General features: G+C 55.1%; 4 protein-coding genes across 4 annotated transcripts; 1 reads left to right on the forward strand and 3 right to left on the reverse strand.

Annotated features, from left to right (window-relative positions):
* Positions 1-2,035: 2,035 nt before the first annotated feature.
* On the reverse strand, positions 2,036-2,731 carry LTHEOB_2089 (Ribosomal protein L27e; the record flags this gene model as incomplete). The annotated part of the gene is made up of 4 exons (XM_035510862.1): positions 2,036-2,043; positions 2,120-2,456; positions 2,616-2,671; positions 2,725-2,731. 4 exons carry the CDS (start codon positions 2,729-2,731, stop codon positions 2,036-2,038), a joined length of 408 nt encoding a protein of 135 aa, XP_035365029.1.
* A 1,589-nt stretch (positions 2,732-4,320) lies between these two features.
* On the forward strand, positions 4,321-11,801 carry LTHEOB_2090 (Prefoldin; the record flags this gene model as incomplete). The annotated part of the gene is made up of 2 exons (XM_035510864.1): positions 4,321-4,418; positions 4,574-11,801. 2 exons carry the CDS (start codon positions 4,321-4,323, stop codon positions 11,799-11,801), a joined length of 7,326 nt encoding a protein of 2,441 aa, XP_035365030.1.
* A 5,257-nt stretch (positions 11,802-17,058) lies between these two features.
* Positions 17,059-17,625, reverse strand: LTHEOB_2091 (uncharacterized protein; the record flags this gene model as incomplete). Its single annotated transcript, XM_035510865.1, has 2 exons — positions 17,059-17,113; positions 17,171-17,625. 2 exons carry the CDS (start codon positions 17,623-17,625, stop codon positions 17,059-17,061), a joined length of 510 nt encoding a protein of 169 aa, XP_035365031.1.
* A 3,068-nt stretch (positions 17,626-20,693) lies between these two features.
* LTHEOB_2092 (uncharacterized protein) lies at positions 20,694-21,587 on the reverse strand (the record flags this gene model as incomplete). The annotated part of the gene is made up of 1 exon (XM_035510866.1): positions 20,694-21,587. The coding sequence occupies one exon, from the start codon at positions 21,585-21,587 to the stop codon at positions 20,694-20,696; it is 894 nt and encodes a 297-aa protein (XP_035365032.1).
* Between the last annotated feature and the right edge of the window lie 1,536 nt (positions 21,588-23,123).

Genomic DNA, 23,123 nt, shown 5'->3' on the forward strand with positions numbered 1-23,123 from the left:
GCGAGCTTGAATCAACGCATCGCCCAGATCGTAAAGTGTATTTGACGCGATCTGTGGGGAGAGTGATCCAGGTGGCGCTTGGCCGGTTGATTTAGGTTGAATCGCCGGGCCAGCCCCGCCATGGCGTCACCCTCCCTTTCCTTCCGTCCACGACCTTCTCCCTCCCCCACCGTTCGCAACTCACCCGCTCACCGCACACGATCGCACTGCCAATTGCGTGCTTGGTTATCGGAGCTTGCTCCCACGCCCCCTCCCTTTCTCCGCAACCACCCCATTGGTTGCGCTTCTTAAAAAACACAACACACACAGATACTACTCCGTCGTCTTTCGATTGTTTTCTTTCTGTGTGGGGGGTTTTCGATATGCACACATTTTTTTCTACGACTGTTGGGAATTGACATGTTTATGGTTTGGGCCGGGATGCGGGGGATCCGGGGCATGTTGCATATCGGCTTTTGCTTTGCATTATTTATATTTTTGTTTCTGCCCGCAACTCACTCCGTTTTGGATTGTACCGTATTCACGGCCGCGTGCGTGGACTAATAGACTTCTTTCTGGATTGTTCTATTCTCCTTGGGGGCTACGGATGCCCTTCTTTCCACTTCCCTTTGGTTCGCTATTTCGTCGCGCTTCGGAATTCGATCCGCTCGGGAAGTCTTTTTGTTGAGCTGCGGCTTCCCACTTTCATGGGTGCAAATGCCGAGCCACACGTCACACACGCACTCTTCGCATTTTCATTCCGGTCGCATCTCAAAAGCCGGCTCTGATGTGTGAAGACGACAACAAGATTGCGGCCAGGGGTCTTTTCCGTCTCGGAAGGGATTCTCTCATTATCCTACAGAGAAACTGAATTCGGGCCAGTAAAAAAAAGACTTGGGTGCGAGAAGAGAAAAAAGAAATGAGACGGCTACTGCTCATGGTCCATAAAATTGCAAAGTAGTGAAGAAAGGTCGAGTTGTTATTTTCGTCGGCCCCGCTCCTCCGTTCTCTAAGCCTTATGATGAATGATGAACCGGTCGTGTAAGATTCCAATGTCTCTATTAGCTTTTAGTATCCTCACTCTATTGCTTTACTAAACAAGGTCCCAAAAACTCCCCAAGACTTCGCTATCTGTCCGTTTTCCTTTTTTTGGTCAGGATGGGATGGATTACTTCTAGTACGGTGAGTAGCGCGGGGGGTGCGAGGGTGGAAGGAAACAAGCGCGTCGGAGTCAACCAGTGGGCAAGCGTGGCGGGCCTTTCGTTCCCCAAGAAACTCCCATCACAAGAAAAGATGCCGCGGCTCGACGTAAAATTGCTCGTGTCTCGCGTCTAGCGCTCGCCTCTTTTGCGCTTCGGACCGGTCATCTAACGGCGGCGTGATCGTGGTGTGAGAGCTGCGTGCGGATGCGGGCAGATGATAATAATCAAGGCAGGACGGCATGCCTGATTGATGGGGGTGGGAGGCAATGATGGCAGACGGCCTGAGTGGGGTTGGGGGGGTTATGCAATTGTGCGATCGGCGGCGGCCAGCCTTGTGATGACCGTGCCGCTGGTGAACTTTCTCGATTCGCTTCTGTGGCATGGGCTTGCGTACCTGCACCGCGGTGACGTTAGAGGCTTTTTCTTCAGCTACTTTGTGCGATTCGCCCTGGATCGTCAGCTCACGATTAAGCTTTTTGTCGCGGTGGGGTCATCGGGCACCGGCAGACGCAGCACAACGAAACGTTGACGGCAGCAAGCTTTTTTTTCATTCGATTAGACTGTCGCAGAGTCTATCAAAAAGCTCAAGGTGACTGTTGGCCACGAAAGAAAACGCCCCGGTTTTGTCTCTTCCGTGCCATCCTTTCCCTTCCACCCCAGGTATTCATAGGTTCCGTAGAAAATCCGACAATCACGGCTCAAGGTGTAGGATGTGCTGCGTGGGTTTGATGGAGCCTATGCAGTATGGGAATTTCGATTGTTTTTTTGAAATCCAGCTACATCTTTTTGACGCCGGATCATTCAAGCAAGCCGCGCCCCACCGCAATGCCACATATCCGAGAGAAACGAGACGCCTAGAAACCTGTTGTCGGAAAAAGTGTCAGTGGTTGCGCTTCGCGTCCGAGCGGGGCCGGTTTCGGGAAACGGGGTGGACGTACGCAAAGGAGTGAAGAACCACCTGTTCTTGCCGCTCTGGTACCTCTCCTCAAGAGCCTTCTTGACGGTCTTCTTGGCCTCCTCGCGCTGCGAAACCTCCTTGAAGGTGTCGTTGGTGACGACGCCCTTCAGGCCCTCGAGCTCCAGGGTGTAGCGGGTGGGCATGAGGTGGTTGTAGTTGACCGTCTTGATGAACGGCTTGACCTTGGACCTCTTGGTCTGGCGGGTCTTGGACATGCGGCGGGTGACCTTGGAGGGGTAGCGCTCGATACCGGCGACGAGAGCGTGAGGGAAGGGGTGCGACTTGGAGCCGCTGTCCTGGGGCTGGATGATCACGACCTGTAGTTCCACGCCCGAGTCAACTTTTTGCTGTTCTTTCGCGATTCCCAAAAGATTCCACCGCGCGATTCCGATCCTCCCTCCTCAATGCGTTCCCTCGAAAACAAAGCGGTCGGCGGTGATCGGTCGCAGGGTGTGAATGGATGGTTGTCGTCGTACCTTCTTGCCGGCATAGCGGCCCCGGGTGATGATGGCGACACGGCCGACCTTGAGGACTGTACGAGGGTCAGCATGGCAGTCCGACGGCATGCAGCGGGCGGCGACGTACACTTCATCTTGCCTGCTGTCGTCAGTTGAGCGATCGGGTATGGGCGTGATACGGGTCGTCGTCGTCGTTGCGAGGGTAAAAATCCGGATCCGCTATCGTGCGGTGCCCGGAAGCGAGGACTCTCGGTGTTAAAATAATCCGCCCACCGGCGGGCCAAAGCCTGGATCCGAGCCACCGTCCAATGAGCGCACGCGTTTGCGGCCCCGGCTCGCCTGCAGTCGTCTGCTGCGGCGTCGGCGCGAGAAGCAGCAACGGCAGAAGACCGTCCGCAGCACGGCGAGGACTTCGCGGCAGGACATGCGGATCTCGAAGTTCAGAAAGCTTGGGTGTTTTGTATTTCACGCAATTCGGCTGGCAGCCCACCCACTTTATCTTCCCTTAACAAAGGCACTACGGGAGGTAATCTAGTGTCCTTCGACGGTTCCGTCATCTCCTGAGACTATACCGCTATCTCGTGAATCCATCTTCGTCCACTTTACTGCTTCGCTGTTTTCCTGGGCAGCGCTATCGCTCGTCAGCGGCGCCGTCACAAGACGAGCTAAGCAGATGGAGATTGCGATGACCACCGGCGGTGTATGAGCAGAAAACCAGCACTGAGCGTGTGAGCGCGTCTCGAGTAGCGGTCGACTACGGAGGAAGGCATCGCGACACCAACGCGGGCGATCCCAGTGAGCATGTGAATCTTTGGTTGAGAAGAGAGCACGCCTTGCGGCTCCACCGGAGGGCACCCGACATGCCATCCGCTTACCCGCACGTTCTCGTGATTTCCAAGGCTTCGGACCTTTGCGGAAACCGCTCAGCCTTATCGTGGATATTTTTGAGCTGTTTGCTGGGCGCTTCGGGGGAGGCTTGGCGCAGGAGGCAATCGCACCGCATGCGCACGTCGTGTCCCTTCGGCGCTATAACGATTCAGAGGACCCCGGAAGCGGCGGCGCAATAGGCCTGCAGTGCACGTTGGATATCAGATGCGAGCTGCGCTGGCTCCGCTCACGCAAATTCGGTGTTGAGTTGGGGACGCGGGCGCGCGCGCCATTTTATTGTTTGCGCCAGACGAGGCGCGTCGAGAAGGAAGTCCTGGCTGTCAGTGCAAAGCGGAAGCTGAGGCGGTTGCTGTGGTTCCCAGACGCAGGCGCAGCGATTGGACGACGCCGATGGAGCGGTGCCCAAACCAAGGCGCGCGCTCGCTTGTGCTACGGCAGCCCCAGATCCCAGGCGAGGCTGTGACGTGGAGCACTCGCGCGCGATGTGCGTCGCCGCTGCCTGATCGCCCGGTCAATGCACTGTTTACCTGCTGTTTACGACCATGGCAACCACCCATGCACGCGCATGCTCTTCCCTGCTTTGATAACTTACCAACACCCTACCGCGCGCCCGACACTTCTCTCCACATTGCCAACGCCCTCCCGCACCGATCCTCTACTACGTCCGCGCTGGGTCGCCGTGCCGGCTCTCTAGAACGCGTCGTCGCCCACGTTCAGCGCCGTTGACCGCCTCCCCGCGTCGCGCTCGCAGTGATCCGCGCATTCCACCGAATTGTCGCCTTTAGCATTCCTCGATTTGAGATACCCATTTGCGTCCTTCTAACAGCACAAGACGATGCCTTCGAGCCGTCGCCAGAGCTCCGTGGAGCCTGACGCTCTTGTCAAGCACCAGCATTCCTTCTCGTCGGACTCCAGCAGGATGTCCATCCCCATGTACGCCGCCCTCTCTCCATCTTTTTGTTTTGATTCTCCCCGGCCTCGCGTGTCTGCCTGATTTACGTCACGCGATCCGCAACCCACACGGCGCCCTACCACAACGCCGCACGAAGGAACACAATGCCGCTGACATCTCGTTTCCGTTTCTCTAGGTGGGACAGCTCAGACCCGGAACGTGCTCCTCCTCCACTGCCTTTGAACCCTGGGTCTCCCCTGCTCGCCCGCCCGAACACATCGGCCGCCATCGCAAATGCTGCGAAGGCGCTTGAAGAAAAGGCCCGTGAAAATGCGCCCAACTACACCACCAACCCCATGCCTCCCAAGAACTCGTCGCCCGACAGGGCCCTCATCAAAGGTGCTGCACATAAGCGGATGCAGTCATTCCAGGACGCAAATCTCCGTGACTTCAGAAGTATACTCAGCCCCAGCCGCTCGCCAGAGAAGTCGCCAGAGAGGCCTAGCAGCAGACATGGTGCTTCTTCCGCCGTCCCCGAACACGTAAACTCTCCTCCCGGATCCCCGGATAAGACGCCTTCCAGCACACCTACACCCACGCAACGCGAGCTCATGCGGGACACGCCGCCGCTGCGGACGGGCAACAGGTCGCACCCCAAGGCAATACTGGGCGAGAACACGCCGCCGTCGGCGACCTACATGGCGCTCCAGTCGATGCCTCTACGAGACTTTGAATCCCCTCTGCACGATGCCACCAACACTTCAAATTCCACCCCTCGCGCGAAGCCGCAGGACGCGGATGTCATCTCCATCCAAATCAAGGAAATCGCTACAATAGCATCCAACTTGCAGCGTGAGATGGCACAGCTGAGTCGGCGCAGCAAAGACAACGCGACGGACCTCATCAGCCTGAAGGAAGCGACGAACGCGCGTGACGAGGACATCAGAAAGAGCTTGAAGGAGCTTGTAAGCAACATCAACGGCTCCGCCCTGTTCGCCCCGCCCCCACCCATTCCCGGATTGCACACGAGGTCCAACAGCTTCGGTGGCATGAGCGCCGTGCCCGGCACTCCCGATGCGTCGGACAAGCACGGTTTCCGTCTTCCCCGCATGGCGTCGCCCTTTGTAGATGAGAGGATAGGAAGCCCGAACCCGTACTCGATTGAGGGAGCTGCGAGCGTGGCGATGCTCGAGAAGATTGTGCGGGAAATGGTCACCAAGGAGGGCCAGGAGCGTCTGATCAACACTCTCAACGGCCTCTTTGAGAAATCGAATCAAGAGTCCAACGAGACTTCCAAAAAGGTTGGCGAGCTAGTGGAGTTCATCAAGCAGGGTTCGGAGAGCCGCGCGCTCACTCTCATGGACGTACCGTCCGAGAGGCAGCGTGCAGCAAGTCCTGAGAGCCAGGTGGCTAGGGCTACTCGCGACATCAACGCAGCGTTCGGCATTTCGAACGATGCGAACACCTCGAAACCTTACTCCAGCCCCAAGGCCGCCGATTTCGTCAGTGCTGACATGCTGAAGCTCTTGAGGAAGATCAAGGATAGCGTGCAGGAATCGGGCGGCATCACATCGGAGACGAAGGCTTTGGTGAGAGATCTGCGGGGCGAGGTGCTCGGCATGGGCCGTGAGCTCGGGCGCAAGATTGATGAAGTCACACCGAACAGCAGCGGTGCGCTGGCTTTGGAGGATGGCGCCGAGAAGGAGGACATCTCACGCATCGTGCAAGAGGGCCTCGCCGAACTCAAGGAGCACATGGACTACGTTATGAGGTCGAGAAGACGAGGATCCGGCGCGTCAATGGCCTCAGTCGACAACCAAGAGGTGTATGCCGTCGTTAAGCACGCTCTCGCCGAGCAGGGCCTCGACCACCCTGCTCAACCTTCCAGCCAGCCGCTCGACAAGGAAGCCATTCTCGAGGCGGTCAAGGAAGCTTACGAAGCTTACAAACCCGAAATTGAGCTGCAGCAATTCGGTCTCGAGCGCGACGAAATCCTCGAGTGCCTTCGGGAAGGTCTTACTCAGTATCGCTCTTCCGCTTCTGCCCCGGAGTCGCTTAGCCGTGACGAGGTGATGGACGCTGTCATGGAGGCATTGACCCACGTCGAATTCCCGCAACCTCCCAGCAACGCGCACGAAATCCGTGAGGAAGTCATTTCCGCCGTGCGTGAGTGTCTGGACGAGATCAGGCCGTCGATGCAGGTCGCCGTGCCTCCCAGCCATCCGGATCCCGAGCTCACCCGTGGCATCATCTTGGAGGCAGTTCGGGATGGCTTTGAAACTCACGGAGGGTCCGCCGCGCGCGAGCTTGAAATCTCTAGAGATGACTTGTTCGATGCCGTCAAAGCAGGTCTCGACGGCGCTCCTCGCGAGCTCGAGATCTCCCGTGAAGACCTCTTCGAGGCCGTCAAGGCCGGTCTCGAGGGCACCCAGACCCCTCTTGGCAACTATGGTGAGCAGGTCATGAACAGGCTGCAGGGACTGGTCGAGGATATGCGAACGGAATTCAAGGCGTACTCCTCGGCCAACGGCCGCGACACCGAACAGGTCCTCGACGCTCTCAAGGACGGCTTGGAGAGGTTGCGTGCGGAGGTCGAGACTTACGTGGATCGCGCTCAGGACGTCACCGGCAAGGATGAAATCATCGACTCCCTCCGCGGCGGATTGGAGACCCTTCGCGCTGACGTGCAGGGCTACGTGGCTGCTGGTCCCCAAGGCGACCAGGCCATCAACCGCGCTGAGATGCTAGACTACATCCGATCCGAGTTTGAGCATCTGCACGAGTCCTTGACGAGCCAGATCGTGCCCGCTGCGAGCGGTGACAAGGCCGAGCTCCTGCAAACCTTGAACGAAGGATTTGACGGTCTCAAGACGTACATGCAGAAGCGCGACGATGAGGACACCATCAAGGAAGAGATGGAAGAGGCCATGAAGGTCGAGTTCGACCAGCTTCGCGAGGCCGTCATCCATGGAAGTGCTTCCCACCGCGACGAAATTCTCGACACAATCCACGCCAGCCTTGAAAATCTCCACGTGAAGATGGAAGCGAGAGACGAGGCGATCGGAGCGCCTCAATCGAGCGAAGAGGTCGTCAAGACAATGAAGGAGGAGTTTGAGTACCTTCGGGAGATTCTGGCAACGACGTTGGTCAAGTCAGGCGCTGATGACAGCAAGGACGACATCATCGAAGCTGTCCGCGAGAACATGGATACGCTCCGAGCCCAGCTGGCGAATGACCAAGGCGAGGCTTCCAAGGAGACCCTCGGCGCCATCAAGGAAGAGCTCGAGCACCTCCGCGAGACTTTGGGTGGCAGCCTGGTGAAGAGCGGCGGCGCGTCGGAGGATAAAGAGGAGATTTTGGAAGCGCTTCGTGTTGGCCTCGAAGGCATCAAGGAGGCGCAAGCCGAGAACCCCGGCCACGGCCTCAGTGAAGAAGCTCTTCAAGCGCTTTGCGACCAACTCGAGAACCTCCGCAAGAGCCTCCTCAGCAACGTCGCGTCTCGCGCCGACACTGAAGAGATTCTGGAGACGGTCCGCCTGGGCTTGGATGACCTTCGCTCCGACCTCTCCAAGAAGATCGACAACCCGGAGCGCCAGATGTCCGCTACTGGTGAGATCCTTGACGCAATCAACGACGGAGTCGAGAGCTTGCGCACCGACATCAAAGCCGTCACCGGCGCTGGCGCGGCCATTGACATGTCTGTCAACTACGAGATCCTCGAGACGCTCAAGGAGGGCATTCAGTCTATCAGCACCGAGATCACTAGACTCAAGGGTGACAAGCAGGCCACCGTCGAGGATGACATTTCGGCCGTCGGCAACGAGGTTGTCCTGGCCGACGATCCCGATAAGGCTCTCTCCCGTGACGCACCCGAGGAGGAGGCCGAGACAGAAATGGGCCTCAAGCGCGATGACTTGAAGGAGCTCGAGGTCCTGATGACTCAGCTGCAAATCAAGGTTGAGGCGATGGACTCCAACATTCAGAACATCCCGGCCCCCGCGCCTCCCAACGAGGCCGCTCCAGGTGTCGCCATGAAGGAAGACCTAGATGGTATCGCTCACAAGGTGGACTTGGACGGCGTCGCCCACAAGGACGACCTTGCAGGCATCGCTCTGAAGGAGGACTTGGTCAACGTCGAGGAGCTTTTGAAGGACGTGCAGGCAGCCGTTACCGTTCTCTCCGAAGACAAGCGCAGGGACACTGAGATAGTGGAGGGCTTGGCCAGGAAGGAGGATACTGACGCCATCGAGACTCTCCTCCAGAACACCAAGGCCAAGCTTGACGAGATCGTCCTACCGGACCCCGAGACTGCGGTCAAGAAAGAGCACTTGGACGTCGTCGAAGCCGCGGTTTTGGTCACCAACGAGGCCATCGACAAGCTCACCGCCAAGATTGAAGGCGAGGACGTCGCTTCGAAGGGTGATGTTGCCGTCGTCGAGGTGCTCGTCGCGGATCTGAAGACGGCGCTGGATGAACTCAAGAACGCCAAGCCTTCTGAGGAGGAAGAGGCCAAGAAGGTGACCAGAGAGGACACCGACGCCCTTGCGGTCCTAGTCACCGAGGTCAAGGAAAGGCTGGCGATAATGCCGGAGTCGGAGGCCGTTCCTTCCAAGGCCGACATCGAGCAAGTTGTCGGCTTGATCCATGACTTCCGCGACAGCCACGACAAGATGAAGGAGAGCTACGAGAGTGACATCGGAGTCACCGCCAAGGCCTTCGATGACCGCAAGAACGAGGCGGACACCATCATCACCAAGGTCGGCGAAGTCAAGGAATTCCTCGACGCCGTCAAGGAGGAGCTCAAGGCTAAGCTCCAGGAGGGCGGCGAGGGTGTCGAAGGTGTCAAGGAGACCATCAAGACTCTCGATGAGACCATCAACACCAACCTCAATGTCACGGCGGATGTCAAGGAACTGATGGAGACCATCAACCGCGAGTTCGAGCGTGCGCACGGTTCCATCGAGGGACTCAAGACCGACGCCGAGGAAAAGTCCACGGCTGCTCTCGAGAAGCACGACGCGGTCAAGGATGCGGTCATCGCTGGCTTGATCGAGAAGCTCGACGAGAAGTTTGCCGAGATGACGTCCAAGTATGATGACATGCTCGTACTCGCCGAAGCTTCCGCTCAGAAGATGGACGAGAAGACGACCGCCCAAGAGGAGCTCATGACTGGCACCAAGACCGTCTCGGAGGAGATCAAGGCTACTATCGATACCATCAGCACTACCATCACCGGCATGAACACGGCCTTCACCGAGACCACGGAGAAGCTGACTGGTGACTCGGCCGTCGTCATCACGAAGATTGACGACGCTACGGCCAAGATGGACGAGAAGCACGATGACAACAAGGTCGAGCATCAGCTGACCCGCGACGAAGTTGCCAAGGCCATTACCGCCCTCACCGTCATGCAGGACGACCTCACGGAGAACCACCCCAAGTTCATGATGACCCTTCAAGAAGTCCTCGCTCTTGTCAACCAGCACTACGAGCAATCCAAGGCCACCGAAGAGGCTGCAAAGGCCGCTCAAGAAGAGTCCAAGGCAGCTGCCGAGGCAGCGGCTCTGGAGGCGAGAAGCCGCGCGGAGGAGTTCAGGGAGAGCTTCTTCTCTGGACTTCCCGCCCTCCTTCCTCCTCCACCGGAGCCGGCCGAGAAGTACGATGACTCTCAGGTCAAGGAGAAGCTCGACCAGCTGTTGGGCCACGCCACTGATGCCGAGAAGTCCGCCGCCCAGCTCGAACGCCTCGACGAGATTCACAAGCAGGTAATGACCACGGCAGCCGAAGTCACTGAGTTCGTCCAGTTCCAGACCAGGCTCATCACTGAGGGTCAAGAGAACAAGGAGAAGGAGGCGGAAGAAGCCGCCATCCTGCTCGAGCGTCGCCTCGTCCAGAAGGAGCACATTGAGAACGACATCCTCAACCTCAATGACGAGAAGGACACTCTGCGCCAGCAGGTTGAGACCCTCCGCCACGAAAAGGAGATGCTCACGTCGCAGAAGATGCGTCTGCACGCGGACGTGTCTGCCCTCGAGATGGCTCTCAACATCCGCCGCGAGGAGCTCCAGAACATGGAGCACAAGGCCGACGCTCTGGAGCGTCGCATCCTCAACGGAATCATGGACCACTCTCGTGCTCTGCTCCTCCAAAAGGGAATCAGGGCTCCCAAGGTCTCCCGCGCTCCCAGCACCGCTTCTCCGGACGCCTCCTCCGTGCCGCTCCCCAGCTCTGTTGCCAAGGGCGTGAACATGGCCCTGGGCGCTCGTACGCCTGTCAAGCGCAGCTCCGCTGCTCAGGCGAACCCGAACGCTCGCCGCATCCTGTCACTCAGTCAGATCAGCGGCAACACGCCGACGGGTGCGCAAGGCTTCACCGGTGCTCCCAACACGGGTCTCAAGCGCAGCCACTCTGTCAAGACCAACTATGGCTACCGCAAGCCGTCTTGGGGCTCCAAGCGCGCCGTTTCCGACGCCAACAAGGAGAACGACATCCTGAGCGAGGAGTCGGAGGCGGAGCTCGACGAGATCAGCGATGCTGGCACCGAGCGCCACCACAGCATCCTCAGCGGCGCTGGCACTGGTGAGGAGTTTGCCTCGACCTACGACGATGCCGGCTCCGAAGCGGGCTCTGAATACACGTACGGCACCGGCTCTTACCTGACTGGCACGGCCAGCCACGCCGGCCGCCGCACGAGCATTGGCACCATGGGCAACGGCACGGCTATCATTCACGAACACGACGTCTCGGATGAGGATGGCGAGAGCCAGTACAGCGACGCCGCCGAGGATGATGAGGGCGAAGCCACTGAGATCCCGCACGATGACGACTCCGTTTCCGGCACCTCGGTCGTCTCCGCCAACGCCAGCGAGGGCTCGGTCTATAGCGAGGCTCACAGTGCTAGTGAGGCACCTGCCAGTGAAGTGGCTCACAGTGAAGCTCCGGCTGCCAGTGAGGTCCCGGATGTCAAGGAGGCTCCGAACGCCAGCGAAGCTCCTACTGCCAGCGAAGTCACGACTGCCAGCGAAGCACCGACCGCTAGTGAAGCCCCGACTGCCAGCGAAGCTCCTACTGCCAGCGAAGCCCCGACTGCCAGCGAGGCAACGACCGGCAGCGAGGCCCCGACCAGGATCGACGAGCAGCAGCAGAGCGATCTTGTCTCCGACGCTGGCACCAAGGACGTGGAGCCCCCGACCACCGAGATCGACGCCACGCCTCCGACGCCCTCGGAGCTGAAAGAACCGGCAGACACTGTACCGCCGCTGCAACCCCCTGCTACCAAGGAAATCTTCGGCCCGGGTACGCCTAACGATAGCGCTCTGGGATCCGATCTCCCAACGGCGCAGCTGGAGGGAAGGGAGGGTGCGGATTACTTCCGGCGCATAGCTGAGGAGGAAGCCAGCATGGTCAGCTCTGCTTTACAGTGAAGGACGGTGATGTGATTGGGTTTTTTTTCTTTTGTTGGAAACAAAAAACGATTAGGATTACGAGTGATGGATTGGTTTGGGTACAGGCGGTGCTTGGGTGGGACATTGCTTGTTTTTTGCTGGGTTTCATGGGTGTTTTTTCACCACGGATGGATGGACACTGGCTACGGCCATTCTTTGTAATGATGTTGATGCCCTTTTTCCTTTTGTCAAAACTTTTTCTTACTTTGGTTTAATTACGAGATAGGACGAGATGACTTTGACGAAGTCATGGGTTCTGGGATTTTCCTCTTTCTTCCATCAATCGGGTCGGTAGCATTAGCATTTTAGGTAGTCCTGGGAAGAAATGCATTGTGAAGAACTTCAGTGTTTTCGCATATATAACGTGTATGTGCTTCAAGCGATGGCTAGCGTAACGACTACGAATTCTTCGAATGAGGTCGTATCAATTTGTAGAAAGGACGGAATCGCGCCAGCCACCGGTTGTAAGGGAATGCTGTAAGGCGCACAGGATTGCGGCTTTACGTGTGGATTGATGGTGTTTTAGTGTTGATAGGGCTAACCAGTACTGGCAATCTTAATTCCAACCATGTCTTACTTCAAACCCGCCAGCTGTAACACTATGAATTTCATTTTATTTTTTCAAGACGATCTTTTATTCAAACAGAAGTTATGGTGATATATTATATTCACGCATCTTTAAATAAATTTTCTTCTTCGCCATTTGACTTTTTATTTCTAAGCCCGTCTCTATAATATATTTCCCTAACCACCGGGCGGTTTGCTGCTTTTTCCCGGAGTAGAGTAGTTATGCAACTTAAATTCTATTTCATTCCACTTCTGTCTTAAATAATTTCGGTGATTTCCTTGAAAGATTCCCCTTAGGGAAAGAACCTAGGCGTTAGAAGGTTGGTCTGCAGCGCTCCGCAGGAGTCTATAATGCTGCCCAACTAGCTCATCGTTGGTATCAAGCATAATACCGCATCTACCAAGACGGACTAAAAATCTACTTCTACCCTCAATTGTAATGGTATATATAAATTTTTAAAAATTTATTCTTTCAATACAGGCAATCTTGGTGGTCTACACCGGATTCCTCAACACCAGGTCGCTTAGCTCAGTTGGTTAGAGCGTGGTGCTAATATTGGCAGTCTTCCCAGAGGACTAAGAGTTAACGCCAAGGTCGCGAGTTCGACCCTCGTAGTGACCAGACCTTCTTCTTTTGGCATTTCTTTTTTGCTGGTGCGGCGTTTGGGTGGTGGAGGAGTGGTCCGGGGGCCTGAGAACGACGTGCCGAAGCGTCCCTGTGGGTGGGGTGTGCAACACCAAATTTATCTTTTAAAAGATGAAAGACAAGTTCGATGCTTCGACTACGTTTGGTTTGACCATGGCTATTGGCACCGACAGAACTCTTCGTGCTTGCAATGGCTAGCCGTCTGGTAAAATTTTTAGTTCCCGTTTAACCGCAGTTTTTCCTTGGTCTGATTGGCGGCGGTAAACTGAAATCATCGGCCGCTGTTATAGCATTTCCTTAAGTGCTGGCTTATAGTCCTCGTGCAATTTTAACGTTCGAAGTGCGTAACTTACACTACTGATGTCAAGAAACAAAAAAAAAGATACAATCATTGATTGAGAGATGATGCGTGGTTGTGAACCTTTTTTTTTTTTTTCGAGTTGGATACCGCGTGGCTATCTAGAGAAAGCAGCTCCATCTATCAACATGTCTAGACGTTCCAACTGTGAAGGAAAATATCGACTCTACTTATCCCGAGAAAAAAGCTTTATCCCCAGATCTAGACGGTCCATTCGGAAAGCAACCCCAAAGCTCTTCCAACTCGTGGTTTGGTACTTTCGGCATTTTGTACTGGATCGGTTCTTCAGCTCGGCCTTTCCACGGGTTGTTCCAAAGATGTTGCTGCTGAAGCTGAAATGACGGCATTCGGCAATGGACCCCGGCAATAAATCCACTGCATTGGTCACTTTCCCAACGGGAGTGCATTTGGAGAACAGCCTTTTGAAAACATTGGCGCGAATTTTGGAGCTGCGAATGCCATGTTAATATACTGTTAAAGGGACGGTTACTACGTAGTAGATAGGGCCAGACCGTACCATTCGTGGATCTTTTATACCTGAGTCCAGGACTTCGACCAGTAGCAAACCATGCGGAATCCCCTCTCCTGCTTGTGAACATATCTGACGGTAAATCAACGTGGATTGACGCTCTTTTCCTTTTTTTCTTGAGCATATTTCGCCATCGTCATTTCTGTTGTCCGACTTTGCTCTCTCATCGAGTGTTAAACATCAGCCACCTCGCCTCTCAGCTTTCCATCGACGATGGCCCCGTCGGAAACAAGATAGTCGTAGAGCCCAGTGGGGATATCTGCTTTGTGTCCAGCGTCGATGTCTTTTATGACAGCAGCGGTTGCAAGAGGTATGAGCACAGGCTCTACCATCTCCTTTTTGAACTCTTCCTTGCGGGTATCCAGACAGGTTTGAAAAACAGGATCAACAAAGGGCGACTGCATGTCCGAAATTGAGTGCCTCTCCCAGACTCGGTAAGCCGTGTGATGTAGTGGGACGCCCATACTCTCAACATACTCTTCTATTGTTTCCAAAGTGTCCGCTCCGGGAAACATCTTAAAAAAGCCCGTAATGGATGGCGACAAACTGGAAAAATGTTGTGTGATGGCCCAGAAGCCTTGTTCATCTACCCAATTCTTTGCTGAATCCATTCCGGTGGATCCATGAATTTGGTGAGCTCCACAATCCTTCTCAGTAGCGTATTTGACTTGCCGTCCATCCGGAGGAAGAAGAAGGTCAAGTGCGGCCCACCACACGCTCTGGAAATCATGTGCGCTACCCTTGAAAGAAGCGCGCAATTTTTTGAACAGTTTCATGTACTCAAGGAGCACTGGAAGCAGCTCTTGGTCCTCCTCTTTCATCTCCTTAATATCTTCTGCGGCGAGATTTCTCCCAGCAACGTACTCTTGCATAGAGATTTGGCCCGGGGGTCCTACGCTGTCTTTACAGCAGGTGTGCGCCATTCCAAGCCGTTCGAATACCTCGAACCTGGAAACCTCGAAAAAGTATGTCTCTTTCGATTCGGGAGAGACATTGGACAATATTTCGCAGAGGGCGTCTCTGCAAGTCTTTCGAATCATTGGACGATTCTTACGGTGTTTCAGAGAGCGAATTAGCGGGAGGCAACCGGAGGGCGAGCAGTAGCAACTGCAAGTGTCTCTCTGGAGTGGAAAAGCTTCGCTAAGTATGTTGACTAGGGTTTTTTCATGCTTGACATTAGACCTTGCATAAGCCCATTGGCAATCGAGGTCTTGGCGGGCTCCATTTTTCAGAAGAATCTCTGCGGCGTCACCTTGGCCATACGAGTAGGCTAGAAGCAATGGTGTCCAGCCTCGTTCGTCGACAATATCTAAATTTTTGAACCCGACCTCGTATAGCAGCCGCGCTACGATCATCGCGCCGTTCAGCCTTGTATTGGGGGTGTGCATGAGTTCGAAGTATACCGACTTTCTTGTGCCGGGCCAAAGATATTCGGGTACCTCCACAGCTCTTGCATTCAGGGCCTTCCAGGTCTCGAAAGCAAATTCGTCCAGAACGGTTCCCTGTTGACGGATTTCCAAGAGATGGTTGTGAAGGGGCGTTCCTGGCGGTAGATGTTTCAAGCCTAGTTGTGACAAGGCTTCGCGGGAACGGGACATGTGACGTATGATGAGCTCGACTGTTGTGGGGTGGTTAAATTCGAGCCAGTCAAATACTGAGAAGTGTCGATATCCTTCGAAAGGCTGACCGGCAAAAACAGGGCAATTCCTAGAGACCAGAAACTGAACAGTGTCCGTGATTCCGCATCTGACCGCTACAGCGAGGGCGTAGCGTATGTCGGCTCCAGCATTGAGGAGGATCTCCAGCCCTTCCGGCCACCAGACAGCACACGCGGCCGGAGCTGGGAAGTCGCGTTGCCATTCATTCCAATTTCGGCCCTGTTGAACTAGCGCATGAAGATCTGCAGCTGACTTGTTAAAAATCGGGTAGTAGTAGCCGGGAAATTCGAAAGCTTGTTGCTCATTGTTAGCTTGGCCTTACAAGAAACATAACTGTGCATACCTTGGGCCAGCTCAGGATCCCTGGAGCAGCTGAAGATCATTTGTAAAGTTGGTTCATTTAGGCGCCTGAAATTATACTTCTGAGGCTCGCAGCCATACGAGAAGAGCAGGCTCTCTAAATAGATGTTGGATTGAGGATCATGGGCTGGATGCGTATACCATGAGAAACAATGGTCAAGAAGACTCCCTGTCCTCCTACTGAGATTTGATCGTGTTAACTACATTGAACTCAACGGCATAATGCGTACGGAGACATACGTGCAACAGTTGACATCAGCGCCGTGAGCAACCAAGGTCGCAATCACAGAGGCCGTTGCTTCGGGAGACCTAAGATTCTGACACCAGAACATTACTTCTACAAACTCCTGTCTATCGTTAGAACTTGGCTGTCTGGTAGGCTAGGAATGCCCAGTGAAGTTACCCAAAGCAACGTTATTCCATATTCGTCTTGATCGTGCACCGATGCTGTCCCTTCGCGAAACAAACCGACAAGCTTGTGTATCAGTTCATTGAGCATTCCCGTCATAGCTGACGGCGTAATGATTCTTTTCTCAGCTGTGTAGGTGGTCAAAACAACAAAATTTTCCATTATTTGGAATGCAGGTGAACGGGATCTGTCGACGATACGAGCAGGGTTCTTGATGTGCTGATTGAAAAAAACACCATTGGATCCATAGCTGCCATTCAATACAAATTGAAGGATTGACAGATTGACAGAGAGTGTCACCGTTCGAGCAGATCGTCCATACAGGGGACACCCTCTATCATGCACATTCTTCGTCCCGGATCGCAAGGAGACTGGACCCCAGGACTTGTTCCACGGGGCTGGTCGCGATGTACAGGTACATATCGGCGGAATTATGAGCTCTCTCTTGGTGTGAGCCGGATAGACGATGCGTGGAAATATTGACTGCGGAATGCTCGGGTTCATCGGGCGCGATTCCAAGAATCGTGACTGTCTGGAGACGAGCTGGATGAGCATCTCGTTCTGGTCCCTCAGCTTGCCGAACTCATGATTGAAGTTTTCTTGGGAAGATCTCAACGCTCCAATGAGTGTCGATTCGGCGGCCTCAATGGTATTGATGGTGTCGTCGTGAGCAGAATCGATGTGCTGTCCAAGGGCTTCGAGTGACATCCTACGCATTGCCAGAAGTGACCAGTTCAGCAAATTCCTTGTTTTCGGTGGTACCGCTTGGAAGGATTAAAAGCAAAAGCAAAGGGCTTCGGGAGATACGGTTTGAGACATACCTGTGTCGGCTTGAGAGGAGAAGAGTCTGGCGATTCAACCAGGCTTGCAAGGAGTCTTTCAGCACCGTGAGGTCTTGGAACCTTTCCAAAATTCCGTCCTGCGCCCGAAGTGATTTCCAGGAGCGTTGCAGGCTGGTGATATCTGAACGACCGACAAGGCCATTGAATATAGTTTCCAATTCTCCAGCCTTCTTGACAGCCTGCTGGATCAAGTCCTCGACTTCGTCAAGGTCGACTTGTGAAATCAGAGCGGGAGGTATCACTCCGGTTCCGTTACTGAAGCGGTCAAGATCGCGTCGAACGCCTTGGATGAGTTGTAACATGGTGCGAAGATGCTGCTGGTGAGCTTTGATTTTCTGCGGCGCATGGCGGAGATCGCTGAGGAATCTCAGGATCTTGTTACCAGCGTCGATGAAGGTAATGGCGCCTGAAAGTATACCAATGACTTCTGCCATGGTCGATGGATGGAGATGGTGACGGAGGCAGCTGTCGTTGACGTGGCGAGGCTTATGAGTGTTTCGCTTCCTGCAGCTGGCTGCATGTGGAAATATCACGTGCTAATCACCTCTAATTATAGTGAGTCTCTACTTGAGATGATACACATGTCTGACGGTGAAATGGGTTCAACGGCGAGATGAGATATCCAATCAGAGAGCCGCACCTAGCCGCTTGATATCCCTCTTATTGCAACCCGAAGAAAATCCACGAGTACCGTGGCGGAATCTCGTTAGCTAACCCATGTCACCGTCGAACCCATTTCACCGTCAGACACGTTAGTGTGTTGAAATTAGTGGTTTACGACTCGCCTCAGTCTCATAATTATGGCCACAGCCTCGCCACACAGGGACTTGTCACTTGGTTTTGGAACCGTCTCAGATGACCAGCCTGAAAAAAAAAAAGAATCCAGCTGTACAATTCACATGCATGGCTGAGACCAAATTAGAGAAGAATGAGGTATCCATAGTGTTGCAAATATAACGCACGTAAGGATTATTCCAGCATCGCTTTTTGGTTTCAACACATAGCCACTAAGGCATTGTATCTGTATGAAATACAGAGAATGTCTACATGGAATCAAGGACAAAAAAAAAAACACCGATGTTAACAAATTATGCTAATTTTTGCCCCCGTAGATACAAACACCGGCGTTCGCCGAAACACCTTTTTTCTTATCTATTGAATACAATACACCAAAGCACCGCCACGTTGAAGTGCCCTTCTAGTCTGAAAAATTTACGACGTCATTCCGAAAGCATGCTCCAGCCAAACACGAAGTCAGCGAGCCTCCAGGATTGCGCTTCGCAACATGTGAAGACGGCGCCAGCGGTAAGCCAAGACACATGTAGGAAGGCGACCTACCGCATCGGTCGTCCCTATAGACGAACAGGTGTGGTACAAGCGCGGGCCGTCCCACTCGCTTCCGCCGAAACCCGGCCGCCTTCCCCTCCGCCTGACGCACCGCCCTTCCGCATGGGGAAAGAAAAGGTAAATTACCCCCCCCTGCTGCTGCACAGCATAAAAGCGCAGACCATCTCGGCTCGCACGCTGCAACACAGCACCGCCACCATGGGTTGCATACCAAATGTTTGTGCTCGACCCCTTCTTCGATGCATCTCATCATCTCTTGAGTGATCAGCTGTTGGTCTGTTCAAAACTTCTCTTCCACTCTTCCAGAAAACACACGACCTCTTCTTCTTCCCGTCCGCACGGTCGAAGAGGCTCAATTTTGAGTGGTAGCCCCTGTTGAAGATCGTCCGCGGTCAAAAGGCGCATTATCAACAAGGCCACGCGGTGTATGTAGGCACTGGTGGAAAAACAAAAAGCGAGGAGATCGATATACGCACACTGTTACATCTCTGTCTCTCTCTTGCACCTTCCTTTCCTCTTCCGACTGGGCCTCCCAAACCCCGTGCGGATTGGCACACGGGCCCCGGCCGTGCCGCACACGCCGGGGCTCCACCACGAAAAGCGTAAAAAAAAAAAGGCGCATTGACCCATCCTTCCCCCCCACTTTGCGGCGGCCCACGAGTCGGTGGTGCACGGGGCCAGGGGCAGGACGTGGATATGCGCAGAAGAAACACGTGTGGATCCCTGCTATCCCCCTTCCTTCCTTCATCATCATCATCGTCGTCGTCGGCGCCGGCCTGACGCTACTTCCAACGCTACCAGAACCAAACAACGTCAGGCCGGCGTCATCACCGCCCTTAGCTCTCCCTTTAGCTTTCGGTGCTTCTTCTTATTCCCCTGCCGTGTCCCATATTTGAAATATTGTCAATCTCTCTCGATGGTGGGAATCCTTCTCACGATGCTTTGCTGCTCGTCATCCCAGCTTCACCAGTCTACCAGTGCGTGCGCTTAGGCTTGTATGTACACATCATCAAATTACCTGGGTACACAGTACCTATGGTAAAACACCTCATCGGACCCCGTGCCCTCGTGCCCTGTGCTTTTTTTCTTCTCTCCCCCCTTCGCGAAGCCTTCGAGAATGTTCATCAATGGTTCCTTCCTCGATCGGCGCGGCGGCGCAATGAAGCTAATGTCGGTTACCGCCGCCTCACTCCCGCTTCCGCGCGTGTGCGGCGGGATGATAGCCGGCGCGGCGCGGCTCCAAGCGATCGGGTAAAGGAGGTGTCCTCATCAAATGAGAAAGCGTTGAAAAAAAATTAAATCGAAAGTGAGAGAGAGAGAGAGAAAAAAAAAGGGGAGATGACTTGCAGGAGCGGTAGCAAGGTAGAGAGAAAAGTGCGGGAGAGCTACTAACTAACCACCCAATCTTTCATTTCCGACACACGCATGACGGGATCCGGGAAGATCCTGACAACACGTGTTTAGCCTCCGATCAGAATATCCAGCAAAAGTCAAAAAATCCAACAATCCAACCCAAGGGGACGGTCGTGCGCCGCTAAGAAAGAGCAGATCTATGATTCCAAGCGATCGCATCGAGAAAATGCAAGATGGCCGCCGCGTGTTACGATGCGCTGTTTGGTTTTCCCCTGCCCAGGTCAATAGCCACGCACACGCCAACTTAATAAGACTGACGACATCATGCTTGTCGCACGTTGAGCAGAGAGAAAATTTTTCCAGAATAAATTGTTTTTCCATTTTTTTGAGCTGTTTTTGACTTGTTTGAGTGATCTCGTCCGATGTCTGCTGTATCGGAGATGTATCTAAAAGTGATGATGAGAGCTGCGAAGATGATGGTATCTAGCAGTGTCGTATGTAGAGAAAAGGGAAAATAACTAAACACTACCAACGCTAATGCTATGTAACGTATATTGGGTATCTTTGCAAATTATGGATGCGTCTGTGTAGATATGTCGATGATGATGATGCTGTGATGAACAGAGTTGGAAGGGAAGACGATTGACCAGCAAGCCCGCGGTGACAATGCGTTGATATTAGGAAGACAGCAAATCGCAGGACAGAGAGATATTCGATGCATCTCGTTCTCGTGTAGTCGTGTTTGTTTTTTTGGTAGGTGATGGACAGGTAGGTTGTTGTATAGGTAGGTGGCGGGAGACATTCACTGGCACTTCCAGAATCTCCCAATCCTGGTCGTCGGCGCGGACTTTGGTCTCCGCTTCTCCTCGCACGCATCATGGTCGTCTTCTTCGGGCACCTCGATGCGGTAGCGCCTCACGCTGCACGCGTCGTCGTCGTCGTTCTCGCCGTCGTAGAACGCCTGCCTCGGCGGACGGCGCGACATCCAGCGCGGCGTGACGCGGCGCACGAAGCCGCGGAAACCTTTGGTCGAGCGGTCGATCTCGGCGTACTCGCGGCGGCGCGTGCTGGGCGAGTTCCAGTGGATGACGGTGGGCGGCGGCGTCGAGACTTCTTCTTCCTCCTCGACGGGCTCCTCCTGGGCGGGCGAGGAAAAGGCGGACAGAGACGGAGATGGCATGGGGTAGAAGTGGGCGGACCTGAGGCTGGTGGTGTCGACCTGGAGAGAGTGGCGAGGGATGTCGGTGCTGGCGCGGCCGACGGAGGAGAGACCTGGTGACTGTGGCGCGCTGGTGGGGGCAAACGAGGAACTGAAGAGGCTGCAGCTGCGCGAGTGCAGGGCGAGCACCGAGTCGAGGTCGTTGCGGTGCATTGAGAGTTCGACGGGGAAGCTGCGCACTCTGCCGGAGAGAGAAGGCCTCGAGTAGGCGGCCGAGGCGCGGCTGTTAGACCTGAGCGAATGTTTGGAGCTCGGCCTGGATCGCCGTTTTCTCAGCGCCGGGCGCTCAGGCGTCGTAGGAGCGGAGATTGCGGCTGTGAGTGTGGAGCGGGACTCGTGATGGCTTAGCGGGCTGGGCCGGTGGTTAGGCGCGCCACTGCTCGCTTCGGCCGTGGTTGAGAAGGCATCTTCCTCAGCAGTTTCAGAACCCGAAGGCTTGACTTGGTAGTCCTCGAAGCCGCTGTCGGTTCGACTCATGGGCGCCGCGGTAAGTTGTATAGAGGTTGAATCATGGCTGAGGCGGTTCATTGGGGGTCGGAGCTTGTCAATAACGCAGCATTATCTGGTCACGTTAGAAGGCTGTTGTTGGTGGCTTGGGCAGGTTGTTGGCTTACAAGAAGCGACAACCAGCACAGTGCGAGCCGGCGCACTATAGCCGGAGAAGGGATCAAGCAAAGCAACGTGACGAAGAGGGTAGGTGGGGAGGCTCTTTTATACGGGCAGGGGGGCGGTGCTGGATATAAGCTCTACGGCGTTTTTAGCAAGGGTGTGCAGGCGGCTGGGGCACGAGCGGGCTGCAGGGAAAATCAAAAAGGAATCAAATGATCTGAACAAGGAAGAGCGGAAAGGGGAGCAGGCCGGGTGGACTTTGCGAACCGCACTACCGTTCGTGCACTTCACCGCCATCTAATGTGGGGACGGACGGCGAAATGCGGGATATGCGAGAGTGATGGCCGCCATGACTCAACTGGGAGGCGGCGTCCTTATGAGGGTTGCGAGAGGGCCATGTGCTCGGGATAGCAGCTGGCAGGGTGTCTGCCTGCCACTTTCACATGAAATTCGCGACAGTTGTACCAGATGGCGCAGGAATGCGCGCCTGAGACACGACAGCTGAGCGATGCAGACAGCGCAATCGCACGCTCTGGCGAGCACACCGCCATTGGGCGCCGTCGACGAGAACGCACGCCCGAAGTCGCAGGTTTTCCGTGGGTGCGCTCGACGCTTGCGACGGCCGGTCAAGGAGCCTTTCGATGGAGCGACGGGGATTGGGTGGGTGGGATGCTTCACGCGGACACTTTTGGATCGCCGCGAAGGCCGTCAAATGGGCGGCGAGCTCAGCGAACGTGGCGGGAGGTGAAGGGTGCGTGACCACGGCTCGCCTCGTGGGTGACACAGGTCCGTGCTGCGATGCCGGCGCTGTTCCTGGCCCAGCAAAGCACCCGCCCGGCTGACGGCTGCGGCGCTGGTCCTCTGCCTATCCCACGCGACGGGGTCCCGAGTCTGGAGCAGCCCTCACATGCAAGCTCTTCCCCGCGTCCACTCACGCGCCCGCGATAATACATGTACCTGCGCCATCCCGGCCGCCATCGCGATCATACGGATGACTGATGGCCGCTGACTGGTGCAGCCAACAGCCGCGGTTCATGCCTCTGCCACGACCGACGCGCTGACACGCCAGAGACACCAGGAGAACCAGGGGACTGAAACGAAGACGTTGAAAAGGGCGACGAATGCAGTATCCGACAGCTGCCTCTGGACAGGTACCGTATCCGACAGGCAGGCACGCCCGCATCCGCTCCCGCCCAAACGACCAGGGTCCGACAACACCATGACGTCCCCCGGCTCTCTCGCACTTCTTCTCACCCCTCCCACCACACCAATTCTCCTGGAATCCCTCCTTGCTTCTGCAGCCAGCCCCAGAACGCCGTCCACGGGAACAGAAAGCACCTGAAAGAGAAGGATCAACTGCACCAGAGCAACCACCACACCGGATCACCCCACCCCGCAGCAACC

The sequence above is a fragment of the Lasiodiplodia theobromae genome, assembly GCF_012971845.1.
Source record: "Lasiodiplodia theobromae strain AM2As chromosome Unknown scaffold_5, whole genome shotgun sequence".
In the NCBI taxonomy this organism is placed as follows: Eukaryota; Fungi; Ascomycota; class Dothideomycetes; order Botryosphaeriales; family Botryosphaeriaceae; genus Lasiodiplodia; species Lasiodiplodia theobromae.